Here is a 19,493-nt window from a genome sequence, read left to right as displayed (position 1 = left end):
GCGGGAATTTCACCAGCAAGAGGTGGCCTGAGTGGACCAGTTAGTCTGGCTGAATTGATCAAGATTGAGCCAGAATCTTAGAGGGATTTACGTGGCAAATCTTTCAGAACTTCAAGGGCTTTTTGTAAATTCAAGGATTCAGTCATCTGGTTAATTTGACTAGATCTTCCCAAGCACAAATAAATGGAAAATTGACTTCTAATAGTACCTAACCTTCACTCCGATATTTCCGGCTTTTGAACTTTACCAAAGGTAACCTCCCAGGCGCTCACCAAAAGGAAAGTTTAAGATAGTACATGAAGGAGAAGAGACTAGACAAGGTCATGCAGAAATTAAATCAAAAGGCTTTTATTTCACAAGCAGGGAATCAAAACCAGACCACCAGTATGAAAGGGCAAAGCCTTAGCAACTGAGCTACAGCATAGGGCAGTCTTCACTGTTCTTCCCAGAAGGCATCTAGAGTAGTTAATTGTGAGCTTACAAAGGCTTTTAACTACTCAAGATAATTTTTAGAGCTAATTATGACATAAACCCTAAAATTCCTGTTCCCTGGAAGGCAGAGACCAAGAGAAAGTACTGCGACGTGGTAACAAGGTCAAGCTCCCAAGGACATAAAACAAGATGGAGATAAACAGTGATTTTTACCATTCAGTCAACCATTTGCACAGAAAGAGAGAAGCCAGAAATCTGACTGGTAAGAAATTCTTACCCTTTTGCCAGCATGCCAGGCTTCTAGGTTCTCTTTCCCTGAGCGGCCCTCGTGAATGAGCTTGCTACACAATCGCGCTGGGGCAAAGCCGCATCAGAAAGGAAAATTATCTTTTTCTGTTCTGGCCAGAGTAAAATATGTGTGACAAAAACGTAGACGTTAGCTACTCTGATTAGCACCCAGTATCAAACTGGCAAGGCTCAAATTTGCCCCTGGTTGGGCTCCATCATTGTTAATCCAGCCTCCAACCAGGAGTTTCAACCTGTGGTCTCTGGGCAAGATGGTTGCCCTGAGTAATAGAAAAGATAAGAAAGGAAAGGAGAGAGAGAAAAGCATTGCCTGAGGCAGGGTGGGGAAGGCAAAATGATCAGGGAAGCCAGAGAAAAACCCACCCATTGCAGGGACACAAAAAATGTTCAGGTGGCTGCTTCTAGGTAGCGAAGGGATCGTTTCCAGTAGTCCCATCATCTCTCAAGTTTCCCCTTTTAGGGAGGAAAACGCTCCCCACGTCCCACGATCCTGTACATGCCTAATCCTGTCACCCACAGTTGTCAGCAAAGAGTGCAAGGCAGATTATTCCAAAGAGAATAGCAGTTGACATGCTGTAGTGCCAAACCCGTTCTTAGACAAAAGGGACTTTACTGAGAGCCTTCATTTTTAAAATGTACTTCAAATGCATTGCTGTTCATTTGGAACATTCCACGGTAAGCTAGCTTTAGTAAGATTTTGCTGTTTCTGTAAGACTTCACTGCCTCCCAGGCCTAAAGTGTAAGCCAGAAAGAACTCGGTTTTCCAGAAACTAAGGATCCCATTTTTACCTAAAATATTGGCCTTATGCTCAGGTTCTCTTGATTAACTTAGCCAGTGATTTTTTTTTTCCTACCTAAGTGTAAGAAAAATGAAACAAAGGGGTATAACACAAAAATCTGATTTTTCAAAAGCCAAATTTTATAACTCTGCAATATTACTGCTTACTACCAGTTCCTTTCTGACCCAGTCAGATGTAAGAGGCCTCTAACTGGATCCAAGCCAGTTAATTCCCAGATCAAATCCATTCCTGGACCCAGTCAAGTTTCTGTCACAACTCCAAACCTAGTTTGGATCATAAATTTGCTCAAAGAAACTCAGAGAGCTCAAAACACAAATCTGTGGAACTCGGAAATCTAAGAGGGAGCTTACCCATGATCCCCAGTGGCTGTGAGAAATCAGTGGAGCCAAGAGGGAGCTTACCCATGATCCCCAACAGCTCTGACAGATGAGTGGACACAAGTGGGTCCTGCAGGTACCTTGCATATTCACTCAGTGCTGCTGGGGGACGCTAGAAGCTCCATTTTGGATCCCACTTCTGACACCATCTGATAAAAGAAAAACTTCAGCTGAATTAAATTTAAAAGAGTTCAATTGAGCAGTGAACAATTCGCGAATCCGGCAGCCCCCAGAATCACAGCAGATTCACAGAGACCCTCTTGACTGGTAAATTCTAAAAGGGCCTGGATTATGTCTCTTTAGCTTATTTGTATAGATACCACCTGCACGTTTGAGATTGATGTTAAGTAATCATACCATGCTACCGCACATGTTCCTCTCTTTTTTCACTTTTCTATGACATTTCTGTTTGTTTGATGTGTCTGTAATAATCTCTGTTGACATTTGAAGGATTGAAGCAAATGCCACTTTAAAGCTTCCTCAGTGCAGATGAAATGATGATAATAATACAACACATTTTCAACACTTTTCTGGAGAAGTCAAAGCTCTTCACAGACATTAACTCATTCATCTTCACAACAGCAGTATTAGAGATAACTGGGGACAAGTATTATTGGCATTTTACAAATGGATGCTGAGGTCACCTGAGGGACTTTTAACAAAAGTCATAAAATATTACAGTGAAAAGTTCAACTCTCTGTTTTCAGGGATGGCACTGAGGCCCAGCAGTACAAAATGACTTGCCTTGCTCTACAGCTGGGCAGCAACAGATTAGGATGGCTGTGACTCAGTCATCTTTGGCATCTGCAGGTTATAATTCTCACCCTGTGGGATGGTTTTGGGGCAGGCCAGTGTCCACAGGAGGCAATACCAAGACACAGGATTTGAAGGCAACAGAGCAAAATAAATCAGTTCAGAACAGCCTTGTGGACAGCCTTTCTCTCCTTTGAACAAACGTTTAAATCTGATACTGATTTCCCATACTGAAAATTTTCACAGAGTTCTACACAGTTCATTCACTTTACCACTAATAATTAATGCAAAAGGTCACATTTTGTGGATTTGGACTCTGGTTCTTATTTTATAAACCCAGTAAGCTTTTCTTTTTTTCTTAAAGCAGCTCTGATTGGCTCTTTAACTGGAACATGGGGCCTTTTATGAGTAGAACATGCTGATGACTTAATACATTAGGGAATTCTCTTTAACAAATAAAAATAATGATTTTGATTATTTTAGAAAGGGCTAAACGTTTGAAAGTGATGGTCTTTGTAAACATTTTCTAACTGGCATAATTAGTTTTGATTCCTCCAAGCAGCAGCATTTTCCTGGCCTAATTGTTTTTCGATCAACAGGCTGAGTCATAACACAGAAAATGTGGAGAATGAAGAATAATTGAACATCAGAAACCTTCTAATGCTTTCCAGCCCTCATCCAAGGGCAAGGGAAATGTGACTTCCGAGAGAGATGAAGATAAATGCAGCCAGTTTCAAATAGAATTATAATAGCCCTTCCTTGGACATTTGAGTTCAAGGAAGGATTAGTTGTCAGGAGAGGGAGGTGATGAGTGTTCACCTTGGGAAGAGTCTTAGCAGATCAGGGTTTTGAGAGATAAGGCCCAAAAAGAAAGCACAGCTGATGGCTTGTTATCAGAGACATGCATAACAATAAGTCTCGCTCTTACCATTTTCACAAGCACTAAGAAGTTCTGGTAGACACTGCACGTTAATTTCCAGGGCCTCCTGCCTCAATGAGTGGAAGTAAAGGCTGTCCTTGGTGAGCTTCAATGAGTTGACAAAGGAAGGGTCCTCACCACACACAGTCTGTGTGCTCAGCATCTCTCTCTATACTTTTCCAAGAAGCTGCAATGCAGATATATCATAGACTAGATAATTTCTTCCTGAATTTGGCACAATTTTTTTTTCAACTTGGATTTATTTTGATGCACTTTAAATCAATAAACATTTCTTAATGCTTTGCAATGGCATTACTTCAGCTTTCAGGGAAACCAAAGGTGAACCAAGAGAGAAACACTTCCCTTCCTAAGTTGCTAGCCTTTCTTCCCAAATTTTTTCCCCAGATTGTAATGTGGAATTTTAATATTGAATAACTTCAAACCTACAGAAAAACTGAAGGGACAGTACAGCAAAATCTTTATACCTTTCACTGAGATTCACCAAGTGCTAACATTTTTTTCTACATTTGCATTTATTTCTTTGTATGTGTACTAGGCCATTCTTGCATTGCTAAGAGACTGGGTAATTTACAAAGAAAAGAGGTTGAATTGGGCTTATGGTTCTGCAGGCAGTACAGGAAGCATCGTGCCAGCATCTGCTTCTGGGAAGGCCTCGGGAAGCTTTTACCCATGGCAGAAGGCAAGGCAGGAGCAGGCACTCCCCACAGGGAAATCAGGAGCAAGAGAGAGATTGTGGGGAAGGTGCCATGCACTTTTAAATGACCAGATCTTGAGAGAACTCACTATCTCAAAGACAGCACCAAACCACGAGGGATCCACCTTCATAACCCAAACATCTCCCCCCAGGCCCTTCCTCCAGCGTCGGAGATTACAATCCAACATGAGATTTGGGCAGGGACAAATCTCCAAACAATATAATATGTGAGTATCAGTGTATGTGCATTACGTTCTGAACTATTTGAAAATAAGTTGAAGACATAATAAACACCTGAAATTCTTCAGCTTGTATCTCCTAGGAACAAGGTAATTCTCCTGCATAACTACAGTGCTATTATCTACTCCTAAAATGTAACATTGATGGAATAATAGTGTACAGTCCATATTCTTACTCCCCAAGTGTCCCAGTAGTGCTCTTTATAACTTTCTAAAATCTGGAGTCTACTAAAAAAACATGCATTGTATTTAGTTGTCATATCTGTTTAGTCTGTTTTAATCTAGAAAAGCCCCTTCACTTTTTTGGTCTTTCATGACACTAACAGCTTTTAAGAGTTCAGGCCCACTAACCTGTCATCTGCCCCCATTCTGCATTTGTCTATGATTTCCCCATGATTCAATTCAGATCAGGCATTTTTGGCCAAAAGTATGAATGGGTGATGTTGTATTCATCCCTAGCATCATAGCAGGAGGCACATGATGTCAGTATGGCCTTTTACTGGTGATGCTAAGGTTGATCATTTAGCTAAGATCAGACTCATGAGATCTCTCTGCTACCTTTTTTTCTTTTGAAATTAAAAGCAATACGTGGAGTACTGCTTTGGAACTGGGTGCTATCCTTCTTCTCCACATTTTATCCAGTAGTTTTAGCATTCATCCATTGGTGGTTCTTGCCTAAACTAGTTATTACACTGGTGGCTGCAAATGGTGCCTTTGTAATTCTCTAATTCTGCCATTCCTTCCTTTAGTAATTGGCATTCTTCTGTAAAGAATAGGTTTTCTTCTCTCCACCTGTTTTTGGCAGTTCATTATTCAATATATTATAATGCCTCTCTCTCTCTCTCAGGATTCTTTTCTAATGCCCCAAATTAGTTCCAGTCGTTGTGTCCTTTTCACAGGTCTACATCTATTTTTGAGCACCCTCTTGCTTTCTGGAGCAAGATGTTTCAAGCTCACTCTGTACTTTGCATGCTTGAGACAAGGCATCTAAATAGTCAGCTTTAAATACAAAGTGTGTTCCAGGGAAGCAATCAAGTCATTTGTAAATAGAAAAGAGAATTTTTAATTTAGCCTGCAGCAGTTGGAAAATCAAAGAGCGGTACAGGGTAGAAAGTGACATTGAGTTTAGACTTGAGGATAAAATATGCAGAGAAAAGTCAATTTGTTCTTGGAGGGAACACGTCAAAAATTTTCATAGAAGCAGGAAATTCCTGATCTATTCAAGGAATAGCAAGTAGCAGAGAATGGCTGGCAAGCAGGTAGGAAGTAGCCAGATGACAAAGGGCCTTAAGTGCCATGCCAGGATGTTTGGGCCAAGAAGAGGGAATGTGTTTGCTTTGTTTTGAACATTTCATTATAGGCAATTAGGGTCTGCCAGTTATTCTTTCACAAGGGTTAGAGGAGTGGGAAGAGAAGATAGTAATTGGGAGAGAGGAGTACAATTAGAAGATCATTTGCAATTATTAGAAGAAAAATTAGAAGATTATTTGCAAGTACAATTAGAAGATTATAAGTATCTTTTTTATATAATGACTTCTTTTCCTCTGAGTAGATACCAGTAGTGGAATTGGAGATCATTATTCTAAGTGAAATAACTCAGAAATGGAAAACCGAACATCATACGTTCTCACTTATAAGTGGGAGCCATGCTATGAGGATACAAATGCATAAGAATGATACAGTTGACTTTGGGGACTTGAGGGTCTTGGGGGAAAGGGTAGGAGCTGAGTGAGGGATAAAATACTACAAATTGGGTACAGTGTACACTGCTTGGGTGATGGGTACACCAAAATCTCACAGATCACCACTAAAGAACTTACTCAAGCAACCAAACACCACCTGTTCCCCAAAAGCCTATGGAAATAAATGAACAAATAAAATAAAATAAAAATAAATAACTCCTTCCCCCCTTCAAAAAAAGGAAGATTATTTGACACATGTCCAAGTAAGCATCTATTTATTCTATACCTTATAAAATGTAGTATATATTCTCTTCGTAATTTTACATTAGGTTTGCTTGGATTTTGGATTTTTGGTTGTCCTTTCTACAGTTCCTGCTAGATAGTTCTCAGCCTTCAAGTTGAAGGGCAGAGCACTGAGTCTGTCTTGCTGCTGAGCACACGTTAAGTATTTAAGTGTTTGTTGATCCACTCACATCATAAGTTTAAATCACTCGAAATGATTTTATATGCTCACTTTGAATTTAATGTTCTCTTTATAACCTTGGACTCTGTGACTGCATATCTACATATGAAATGAAAATTAGTATCTGTGTAATCAAACCAAAAAATAATGTTCCTCTGAAAAAAGCAGATAATTGAATCATAAATATAGTTCCTGCTTCAACAACCTAGAACTGCACTGTTCAATCTATATAGTAACCACTAGCTACGTATGGCCATTGAATACTTAAAATGAGCCTTGTCCAAGTTGAGACATGCTGTAAATGGATTTCAGAGACTTAGTGTGAGAAAGGAATGTAAAAGACCTCAAATTTTATATATTGATGATGTTAAAATGATTTTGGATATATTGGGCTAAATAAAAAAGATATTAACATTTTTCCTATTTTTACTTTTTTAAGGTGGCTATTGGAAAATTTAGATTTGTGGATCACTTATTTTTATTTGGCAGTGCTGAGATAAATAAATGTATTTATTTTATAGATGGTCTCAAACTTGTATTTCCTAAGATTCTAATAGAAATATAAGTACACAAAAGGCATATACTCCACAGCTTTACATTAGGACTACTTTGAGTTTTTGGCTTCAAGAAAGTGAAAACACAACATATTGATTTTATTTTTGAAAATTTTCAAGAGCAACCATAAGTATAAATGCCATTTTATAGGAAACAAATTCACTAATAATGCTACCCAGAATTCATATTTTACAGTATAAATTAGCAATTTTTAAAATATCTTTTGCCTCATGTATGTACATAAAAGACCTTTTTTAAAAATATATTTGTCAAAAATTAAAATTGTAAAGACCTATAATAGTGAACTGATGTTACAGACAGTATAGTTTTCTTTTCCTGGTAATGAAATCTGAGTCATATTTTCTTAATGTGTTTCCATTTCTCCAAATAGGCTAAGAGTCCTCGGAGAGTAAATGGTGAGTGTAGACAGTGGTCTCATTATGTCTTAAATAGTTAGTGATGTCTAATATGTCTAACTTAACTCTCAGAACTTAACCTAATGTTCCAGAATGGTAGGGAGCCTTAAGATTCATCATAATGGGTTCATTAAGCATTTGTCTATATGAGATGTAAAGTATTCATTAAGTCTTAGAGTGATTTTTAGGCTGTCACTAATGCATCTCCTTAAGTCTCCATCAGGCTGCCAAAAGACAGCTCTGTACTTCAGGAGAACAGACCAGCAACAGTTCTCTTCTTTAGAGCTCTTCAAAGAATCGCCTTAACCTCCCTTGCTAACTTGTTAGTGTCTGACAACTTTTATTATCATCATAGCCTGTGATTTTAGCCTCTCTGAGCTTCATTTTCCTCATCTCTAAATGGAAGATAAAACCCGGCTATGCCTTGAGTGCCTGGTGTACTGTAAGGACTCAGATCACGTCTTGAATGAACGAGGATTATGCCCATCTCAAATAGCACCTCCCAGGCAAAGCTAGTTCACTCTATTTTGCCCTCAGGATTTATTGATTTTAGAAATGTTTCCATTGCCTTTTTAAATAATTTATTTATTTTTACAAAAGAACCAGCGTTGATCTACAGATTCTTGGGAAGCCAGGCCAGCGGGCAGGCCTCTAGGGATGCCAGTAGCCCCCCCACTGTCAAAGGCTTCACCTCCCTCTTGAATACACAACCCATCTTGGCTGCCAGGAAGGCACCTCTGCCCTCCTTCACCCGCCTCATGCTTCTCTCCTGTCTACTGGGTTTGATTGTATATCTTTCCCTTTTACTAAAATGTGAGTCCTCATTTTAGTGAGGGCAGAGATACTCATCCTTAAACCCTAGTGCCTGGCACAGAATGAGGCTTTAATATCTATTAAATAAATGCATACATATATGCAGGCCAAGGAATCACCTGAAATGATGTTAAGTATTTCACAAAAGCTAGCCTGGAAAAGTTACAAGTGTACCTCATTCTACTTTTCAGCTGGCTATAAACTAATCACTTGAATTCAGCCCTTTGCTAATTGTTCAGCTCATGACATCTCTCTTTTTGTTAATTTTAAAAGACAAACCTGATCTGTTTTATCGGCAGGATAACAGGAGAAAGCAAAGAAGATGGAAATTACTTGAATATGTATCATATGTAAGATTGGCCACATAATCCATACAACTTCCTTGTGAAGTAGATACTTTCTACGTATTTACTGTTGATGACACAAGGCCAAAGAGTTTAAATAACTGAGTTTGTAAAGCTGGTGAATGGTAGAGCCAGGGTTTGAACCTAGGTCTAACTGATTAACTTCATCATGATGGAGTCATACTCTTTGCTAGAGAGATGCCTTTTCTATAAAAGCACCTGATGAGAAAAGTCATGCAGGTGCACAGAGAATGAATGCCTCCCACTGTTGCTTGTCAGTGCCAAAAGCATCTGAGGCCTTGCAGAGTACTCCTTCACGCTTCCAGCTCCAACCAAGGAGCCACAGTTCACTAATGTAGCTTGTGGAGGAAAGATGGGCAAGAAACCAGGGACAAATGGCCCCACTAACTGAAAAAAGTTGAATAATTGGTTTCCACCGATTTGCCAGCTCTTGCTTTGTAGTCCCCTGTCTTTCCAGCTTTAGAGAAAAGCCAGGAGGACATCACTGAAAGCAATAGAACACGGAGTGCTAATTCTCATCCTTACCTTTGGGAAATAAAACAGCCTGAGATAATGGATGAAAATTGTAAAATCTATGTTAATGTGTTTATCACACAAAATATCGTTGCTTATAAGCTTGCACATAGATCTGTAACTTTTATTTTTGCCTTTTGTTAAAAACGGGACTTGATCTGATGACTGATTGTCTTTGAGCAACTATGGTTGGCTGTAGTCTACTCTGCAAACAATGGGGGGAAAAATCCAAGTCAGATTTTCTATAGTTCAGCCTGCTAAAGTGTTGGACAAATCCTCTAGGGTAGAAACGAAGAGGTAATTTGTTTTTCTACTATCTGTACACAGCTGCACAGCTGTCTCTTTACTAGTTTCATGTACTTATGTCATGATTGGCCTTCAGATATTTGGGGTAGAGGAAGTTCATCATAATTCCAAATATTTTCCTTAAAATTTTTTTATTTTTCTAAGGTTTTGTCCAAAAATATGATTCTGTGACTTGAAGAAAATATATTCCAAAATAATTGTAATGACATAGTAAATTAAAATTCATGACTTTGTCTCTCAACTTATTCATCTTAGTTTTCTATCATTTTTATTGTACTTTCCATAAAGTTAGAGATAATCAAAACCAATTGTTATCTTTAATTAATTGTAACTGTATAACTGGTCTTGTTGGAACTTTAAATATTATAAAATAAAATAAAAACCTAATTTACAAGTATGGCTAACAGTGGCCTTGCTTAACTCAAAGAAATGTTTCCTTCCAAAAAAACATTGCATCTTCTTATGCCCAAATACAACCACTTTGATTATTTTCCCATTTGAAAATTAATTGGGCTACAACAGTGTCCTAGCAAACCCAATATGTATAATCTGGGTAGCTACCCCTGAAATTCTGAAATCCATAGACTGGCTTCAAAAATCAGAAAGAAATTTATATGCAGCTATAAACTTGAAGCACAATTTTGTACTCCTGTTCTTTGGGCCTAAGTAAAAACTAGGATTTTAATCCAGTTTCTCAAATTATATAAAGTATGTGTCAAATTCAAGTGGGTTGTGCATGCATGGATCTTCACGAGGGAGTTTCCACTTTAAAGTTGGCAGGCCTGCTGAAGCACTCTAAATTGCCTTCGCAGTGAAGTGGTGTGAAGTGGTTTGAAGTGCTCCCTGACTCGCTCCCTCTTGGCTATTGGGAAAACCTTGAAACCGTAGGCCTGGGATAGGTCTTAGTAAGCTACTTGGTAAGAACCCAGGTTCTAGGCAAGACCACTATTCAGGAGAGGTGGAGATTTCAATTGACTTTGCTGTGAATCCCTCAAAGATCACCACCCTGATCTACCAACTATGTAACAGTGTCTAGATCGATACATATTTTTGTGTATATCACCAGTGTTCAGAAACATCATCTCACAGAAGTCCCAAGTCCCAAATGACTGAAGAGTTAAGGAGATATACCTAATGCTAAATGACGAGTTAATGGGTGCAGCACACCAGCATGGCACATGTATACATATGTAACTAACCTGCACATTGTGCACATGTACCCTAACACTTAAAGTATAATAATAATAAAATTATATATATATATAAGAGTTAAGAGGTTCCTTTATTGAAGTTCATATCAGGGCAATATTCACATGAGATTCACTCTGTATTACGGTGTAGTTTTACTTTCGTGTTTGCATTAGTAAAAACATTAAGAACTATGAAAAATAATTTGAGTTTTAATAAATAAGCTGTGTGAACTGGTAATACTGACGATAGATTATCTTGCAGTACCGTTCCTGAATTTTTAAATTGCCTTTTCAAGATTTCCTCAGAAAGATGGGAGGCTCCCTCTAGTGGGAAGTGAGCATTGTAATTGATTGATTTCCCCCAAAGCAGTGTGTATAACTTCATAAGTTTTGTTTGAAGGAAAAGGGGCCTCTTCTGACTCTGATAGTTTGGGCTCCATAACATTTGTTCATTTTTCTCTCTGAATTTTGGTAAAGAAAATAATATTGGTTACCAAGGGATGCTTATAGGACAATTGTGAGTTTAGAGTCATGTTGATGAAGTGAATTGCTCCTGTATCAGCAAAGAGAGGTGAAGTTACCAATCTGTGCCTAGGCATTAACTTGTTAGAAAATAAAAAATATATTTATATGTATGTATTTATGAAATGTATAAATATATAAATTCTAATCTTAATTCATAAGCCTTCTACTTTGATAAGTAGTTTAAAAGATTATCTTATCATCTCTTGCCCTCACTTTATAGCTGAGCTTAAGTGACTTGCTCAAGATTACACATTGGAAAGTCGGCTTTGACCTTTAAGTTTCTATTAATTTTACAGATTGTAAGCTGTATTCGCTTAGGCTTTTCTTACTTTATGAGAAAACAATGACCAAAATCACATGCATTTTTTAGGTAATTTTCTATCTGTCTCATATCATTTCTACTTGAAGCTAAAACTACATTTTGTAGAGTGTAATAACATATTAAATTTTAATTCTGAATTATCAAGAGAAACTAAAATTGTACCCAGGGAAGGAAGGAAGTAGCACATTACAAATACAGGTTTTGGTTTTATAATTAGTAAAGAAAAAGAAAAGATTCTAATAAAATTTAATATTGAGAATGATATATAACCCAAAATGGTCAGTAACCAATTCCAGGAAGAATGTTTACAGCAAGTTATAGAAATTACCCATTTTAAAGCCATACATCATATATTTCACCTATCCCACATTTATATATTTTTTATCAAAGTGTGTGCTTACTTGCTTTTTGGTAAGTGACAAAGTTAATCTACACTGGAGGAAGAAAAAAAATAGTTACTAATTTTTTTACCTTATTTTCTTACAGCAAATGATGTGCTTGCTTTTGGAACATTGGTCAGTACTTCCAATACCTACGACGGGTCTGGTGTTGTGACTGTGGAAACTGACCACCCACTCCTCTGGACCATGGCCATCAAAAACTAACCTGTTGACTGGCATCCATAAGTGTGCCTCTGCCTTATCTCATTTCTCAATGGTTCATTGCTCAACAAGAACGATTCACCTGGGTTTGCAAGAATCTAAACCTCTCTAGGGGAAGCCCACTGGGTTTAAAGATGTTAGTGTTTAGATAATACAGGTAACATTATAAATGACAGATCTCAATTTTATAGTAGTGGGAAAGATACATGCTAAGAAAGCAAATAAGCTCCATTATATTCAGTTGGAACCTAATGGGAATCATTTCACTACACAATTCAGTACTGATTATTCTTCTTATGTTAATTAATCATTCCATTTATCCTAGAAAATTGTTTTTAATTTGAAGCAGAGAAAACTGTTGAGGTTCTCTTGGAGTCTAGAACATCCTTAAATGTCTAACAACAAGGGCTACCTCTGAGTACCTTTTAGTATTAGTTTTCTGTATATGATACATATTATCTTTTACTGAAAAAAAAATCCTTTCAGATTGGGGTGTTAGAAATGCACCAGGTCACTCTGACCTTATTACTGTCTTTGGTATTGTCTTTTTTAAATAAATCAAGAATCATTGACCTAATTGTTAAATTTAAAAATAGGTAGTTATATAAGCAATAGGTGAAAAGAGAAATGATGTGAAAGATAAATGATGATCCGTGGAGCCCTACTCACACATTAACCCCCAAATTCAAAAGTAAAAATGTAAAAGTCTAGAGGGGGTGACAGTCCTCATCATCATCACAACCTAAATGGAAAAAGCTGTGCAGAGGAAACTTAAGCATAAAAATTGAATTCGTTTCTGACATACCTTAGACTGAAAAGCTGTTGGTTCATCCAGAAGTATATTCATATTACCAGAAAATGAGTTTGTCTTTGGGGACACATGAACTTCATATACTAAGGAGCCTAACTCCAAAGCCTGCATTCTCATCCCAGTCTGATATTCACCTAAGTTTCCGGACCCTTTTCCTTAGCTGTAAAATGGAAGCAGTTGGACTGATGGTGTCTGAGGTTCTTTCCCACACTGAAATTCTAAATATTGACACTTAGCAGTCATAGGGCTGATAATACACACAATTACTGACTTAGCCTAAATAACCTGGTGCATGGAAATGTATTCACCTTTCTTTTGTAAAGAGACCATCTTCTATCTTCTTTCCACCTTTCTCTGTTTTATGACACCAACTGTTGACATACAAACCATGATTGAAGGAGAACCTGTCCAACATGTTTTATGTACACAAATCCCTATGTTGCTGTAAGAAAAGTGACAGTAACTGTTTTCTTCTTGGTGCTATGACAGTGTGAGACTCAGGTTGTCTGTAGAGAATGAAAGGAGCAGTGGCCCACGTGACTGTGGCATTTAAGGAGCAGTGGCCCACGTGACTGTGGCATTTAAGGGGCAGTGGTCCACGTGACTGTGGCATTTTCGGCACTTTTCATTACTTTCTGCTTGACCGGAAGTTGAGGCTTAGCTATGTTTCCATCTTCAGTTTCTGAAGACTAGTTATATATTCCTTACTAGAAATATATTCATAATATATAAAAGAAATATATCTATGATTTTAAAATTTTGCTACCAAAGAATGCATGTTCTATTTGCCCTGAAAATGTTACCAGTGTTAATAAATGGATACTTATCCAAAAAGAATGTAGTTTCCTGAAGCTTAGTAAATATTGGGGGACAGGGGATTAAAAAAAGCATTGAAGCTTATCTCACACCACCACCTGACTATCAGGCTGTAGCCATTGGGGGCCCAAAGAAGGGGTTCTCTTAAAACATAGGCCACCATTCCCAGTTCCTGCCAGGCTACTGAGGAATTAGGTGCTAGTTTTAACCATATGTGTGTTGTCAGGCCCGAGGGCCTCTTCCATTCTTGTCAAGGGGAGTGCTAACCTTCTCTCCTTTCATACAGCACTAGGTGCTGGTTTTATTACAGTCAGCCCTCCGTATCAGTGGGTTCCACATCCATACATTCAGTCAATCAATCATGGATTGAAAATATTTGTAAAGAAAAGAATGGTTGCATCTGTACTGAACACATACAGACATTTTTCTTGTCATCATTTCCTAAACAATACAGTATAACAACTGTTTACTTAGCATTTATATTGTATTGGAGATTTTAAGTAATCTAAAGATGATGTAACATATACGGGAGGATGTACATAGGTTATATGCAAATACCACATCATTTTATATCAGGGACTTAAGTATCCCATCCACGGATTTTGGTATCTGCAGGTTGGGGGTTGGAGAGGTTGTCCTGGAACCAGTCCTTGCAGATATCAGGGGATGACTATATTTCACCCCTTCCCATTCCTTAAAACTACCTAAGTGTGTTTTTCTCTTTATGTGCTACCCCACCGTGGCAGTTAAGTATCCACTTATTTTTATAACAATACAAGTCTGCAGATGGTGAGATCTCAGGTACACCCAGTGAACTATCTGAGCCCCCCAGGAAGTCCCTCTTCTCTCACTCCTGTTCAGTTCAGATCCTGACCTCCAGCTTGTAGCCATAAGAGACTGCAGGTTGGGCCCTGCTGGGAAAGTGACAGGTGCTTCTTCACCTTCTGACTCCAGTCACTTTCTTATTTCTATGGGTCGGATTTATAGCATTTACAAATCTAGTTATTGTCACCCCCAAATGTCATCTGTCTACCTAAATCACTGATGAGTGAAAATATGCTATGATCTCACTTCTCTTTAGAAAGAAGGGAAAATCTGAAAATGGCTACAGCTATTGCAACCTGGTTGGAGTCACACATGACCATGACATGTAATAAGTTATATGTGTGGTTCGAGGAATTGGGGCTAGAGGGGGGCATGGGTGAACATCACTCAGAGCAAAGAAGCGGTGGACACAGACTGGAGCATTCATACAGGTAAATGCTCAAACTTTTGTGTCACGCTTCTATGTGTGTGGAATGCATTTTGCGTTCTGCTTCCGTATGTGGCACAGACCTTGCCTACTACGGCTGCTCAGACTTTTTCCACAGCTTTACTTGAACTGTGAAAATAAAGCAGCACATAGATCTGGCATGATTGCGACTGATGGTATGTGCCAAGTCAGTACGCAGCAAGAAACTGTTCTTCTCTTCTCCAAGGCTCTGTGATTATGAGAGGGGTATGGTCAAAATGATGACTTTCAGACTATATTTACCATGGCCCACTAGAAATACATCTGGTATACCTTGTGACCCAGTCCATAGACACACACAAACAGAATAAAACATGCGTGTACTCCAGTAATTTTATTCTCAATTGAAAAACACCCAGAAATATATTCTAGATTGGAAAAAGAGCACCTAAGGGCAGAGAAAATGCATGAAGTTACCTTTTTTTAAAAGTGTGTGTATTTATGCAAGGGTTCTGCATTGAACATTCACTTTTTTTCATAAATTTAGGACAATAGGAGTGTGATTTTAAAAAATATTTCCCATCAAAGAATTAAGATATCCCATTATTAAAGTATTTAAAAAATCTGTTTCCGAATTTAAATGATTTCAATAAATTATTGAAAACTGGCATATTTGAGCGAGAATATATCTGGAGACATTTCAACTAATTTGCCTCATAATTTAACCAAGGTCACACACAACATTTTTCTACTCCTATTCTCGGTGTTTGTTTCACTGCCTTTATCACCAAACTAATAATAGTTTTTATTCTTACATGTGTATTAAGAGGAATAACCTACGAATGACAGCAGGTTGAATGTGATCCTATTTGGGAATAAAACAATCAACACAACTCTCTTAGGAAATGGGCAGGGGTATTTGATTATTTAAATTGTCTTGAGAGCATTCTATTCAAAATAAAATGAGTTATCCTTATACCTGCGGAGATTAAAATCGAAGCTACAAGGTCAAACCTTTCTTGGGAGTCACATACAGATTCGAAAATTCCTGGCATGTACAGCACAAGTTTGCCCTTCCTTGCCCACAGCAGATTTCACTTATCAATCATAACTTTCTTTTCTGATGAGCCCCAGCCTGAGCCTCAGAATCTATCTCAAAACAATTCTCCAGGCAGCCTTGATCAATTAGCCTCCATTGGGTTGGCATCCCTGGAGGCTTAGAGCGTGCACAAAACAGCTCTGGGTACAACCCAGGAAAGAGGTCCTGGCAACATCACTCCTCTTCACAGGTCATGGGAAGTAAATAGATCCATGGACTGTTCTCTAAGTACTTCATTCTACCACCGAAAGCAAGGACTTTGTACACAACAAATAAAAACTAATTCCATCCCTGCAGATAACTTGAAAAATGTAAGCAAGGCCCCGAGGGTGCCCACGTTGAAAAGTAGGAAATTTCTCACAATGGACCCATAGCTAGTGCCTGAGAACCAAGAAATCTGAGATGTATACAGAGTCCAGAGGTAGAAAAGTGTTTTTAACTAATAGTCAAAGGAACTGATAAATGTAGGGTGGCAAATCATACCATAACATTTATATTTTTAAAACCTAAAGTCTAGTGAATATTTAATAGCCCATTGTATTTTTGAACAATAAACATGGGAAATTACGAGAATAAAATTATGCAAGAATTGAGCAGAGTTTCATCTGAATGGCATAATTTTGTTAACCATTAAACAGTATAAACCTTCTACTAGAATATGAACCCCTTGAGGTCCGTGACTGTCATCTGCTGTATCTCCTATTCCTAGAGTAGGGCCTTGTCTGTAGCAAGTGAGCAGTAATATTTGTGCAGCACCACTAGTGCAGTAACTGAAGTCCCCGCTTGTACCCGTGCTGAGGGAACATACTGCACTGCTTCTCTAGTCCCTGACAACTATTGTTCTTTTCTTTCCTTGTTCCCTAACTAACCAAGATTTAAAGTAGATACAGACAGTCCCTGACTCACAATGGTGTGACTTAGGATTTTTCAACTTTACAATAGTGTAAAAGCTAGAATTCAGTAGAAACCTTACTTCGAATTTTGACTTTTGATGTAAAATTCTTTATAATAACTTTATTATGATAGATTTGGGGTTAGATTATTTTGCCCAACTGTAGGGTAATGTAAGTGTTCTGAGCACATTTAAGGTAGGCTAGGCTAAGCTATGATGTTTGGTAGGTTAGGTGTATTAAGTGCATTTTTGCCTTATGATATTTTCAACTTATGATGGGTTTATTGGGATGTAACCGCATCATAAGTCAAGAAGCCTCTGTATGTTAATGTTGCCCTTGAATGGGTTCCTCAATCTGAAAGATAAATATCCTAAACCTAGTCTGGTTAGATCTGGTTGTATCTGTCCTTGTTCACATATCTGAAGAAGAAAGTGATGTTCCAAGGCCAAGGGCAGGCTTAAAGGCATTGTCCAGGGCAAAACATTCAGCTAGTAACAAAGGAAAATCAAAAGGCCAAGCAATTTTCAGTTGCTCGAAATGGCTAGCATGTTCATGGGAACATGAAAGCCGTGAGACAAGTAATCACATAGGCTTAGAATATTAGTGTAAGCTAAAAGAGTCAAAGTCAAAGTAAATATGAAGAGGACATTTCGTTTTTATTTTTTTAATATACGGGTTCTTCCTGTGTTGCCCCAATTGGATTCGAACTCCCGGACTCAAGGGATGCTCTTGCCTGAGTCTCCCAAGTAATTAGGATTACAGCAATGTGCCACCATGCCCAGCAAGTGAAGAGCATGTTTAATTGACCTGATTTAACAGGAAAAATAGAAGAAGTAAGAGGTTAAGAGAAAATTTTCAGTTAGAAATCTTGTAGCTGGAGTGATTTCTCGATTTGGAAGTTCAAGGCATGACCATGGCTGTCAAGAGTTGAGGTGGATTCCAGACAAGAGTACGTGTGATTTTCAAATACTAGGAGACCTTGGCATTCAATTCTAATATTTTACTTGTGTTTAAATTTACTTGTTCTACAAATTAAACCTTTAACATGCATATGAAATTAGCCTGAGGAGTCTAAAACCATAAAAAATAAATGCTATGTTGTCTGCAACTGAATTCCCTATGCTAAATCTCATTATTTGTGATTTGGATTCAGTGCTTTTTTGTTTCATTTTGTTTTGAGACAGTCTCACTCTTGTTGCCCAGGCTGGAGTGCAGTGGTGGGATCTCGGCTCAGTGCAACCTGTGCCTCCCAGATTCAAGCGATTCTCCTGCCTCAGCCTCCCGAGTAGCTGGGATTACAGGCACCTGGCACCATGCCCAGCTAATTTTTTTCTTTCTCTTTCTCTTTTTTTTTTTTTGAGACAAAGTCTCAGATGCTCTTGTCCCCCAGGCTGGAGTGCAGTGGCGCAATCTCAGCTCACTGCAGCCTCCGCCTCCAGGGTTCAAGTGATTCTCCTGCCTCAGCCTCCCGAGTAGCTGGGATTACAGGCACCTGGCATCACACCCAGCTAATTTTTGTATCTTTAGTAGAGACAGGGTTTCACCATGTTGGCCAGGCTGGTCTCAAACTGCTGACCTCAGGTGATCCGCCTGCCTCAACCTCCCAAAGTGCTGGGATTATGGGCTCTTTTTTTTTTTTTTATACAGTGGTCTCACTGTCATCCAGGCTGGAGTGCGGTGCGTGATCTCAGCTCACTGCAACATCCATCTCCTGGGTTCAAGTGATTCTCATGCCTCAGTCTCCCAAGTAGCTGGGACTACAGGCATGAGCCTCCATGCCTGGCTAATTTTTTTTGTATTTTTTTGTAGCGATGGGGTCTCTCCATGTTGCCCAGGCTGGTCCTGAACTCCTAAGTTCAAGCAATCTGCCTGCCTCGGCCTCCCAAAAAAGTTATCTTTTGTTTTGTTTTTGAGTTAGAATTCTTCTTTATTTCATAATAATTATTTTTTGTTTGTTTTTGAATTAGAGTTCTTATAGTGTTTTTTTTTTTTTTTTTTTTTAAGTTTCGGGATGCATGCGCAGAACGTGCAGGTTTGTTACATAGGTATACATGTGCCATGGTGGTTTGCTGCACCCATCAACCTGTCATCTAGGCTTTAAGCCCCGCGTGCATTAGGTAATTGCCCTAATGGTCTCCCTCCCATTGCCCCCCACCCCCCAGCAGGCCCCGGTGTGTGATGTTCCTTCCCCTCCCTGTGTCCATGTGTTCTCACTGTTAACTCCCACTTATGAGGGAGAACATGCAGTGTTTGGTTTTCTGTTCCTGTGTTAGTTTACTGAGGATGATGGCTTTCAGCTCCATCCAGGTCCCTGAAAAGGACATGATCTCATTCCTTCCAAAAGTGTTAG

General features: G+C 38.6%; 1 protein-coding gene and 1 pseudogene across 3 annotated transcripts in view; one reads left to right on the top strand and one right to left on the bottom strand.

Moving 5' to 3' along the window:
- Nucleotides 1-13,941, top strand: part of TPK1 (thiamin pyrophosphokinase 1) — a 386,905-nt gene extending 372,964 nt beyond the window's left edge. For all 3 annotated transcript variants that reach the window (XM_024250411.3, XM_054559955.2, XM_054559957.2), the window contains one exon: nt 12,178-13,941. In XM_024250411.3, the coding sequence (XP_024106179.1) occupies nt 12,178-12,296 (119 nt within the window). In that variant the 3' untranslated portion in view covers nt 12,297-13,941. The remainder of the gene's footprint in view (nt 1-12,177) is intronic.
- Nucleotides 13,942-14,064: 123 nt separating this feature from the next.
- On the bottom strand, nt 14,065-14,209 carry LOC112134502 (U6atac minor spliceosomal RNA; annotated as a pseudogene).
- Between the last annotated feature and the right edge of the window lie 5,284 nt (nt 14,210-19,493).

The sequence above is a fragment of the Pongo abelii genome, chromosome 6 (assembly GCF_028885655.2).
Source record: "Pongo abelii isolate AG06213 chromosome 6, NHGRI_mPonAbe1-v2.0_pri, whole genome shotgun sequence".
NCBI lineage: Eukaryota > Metazoa > Chordata > Mammalia > Primates > Hominidae > Pongo > Pongo abelii.
The sequence above is the reverse complement of the archived record's forward strand: the minus strand, read 5'-3'. Positions and strand labels throughout refer to the sequence as shown.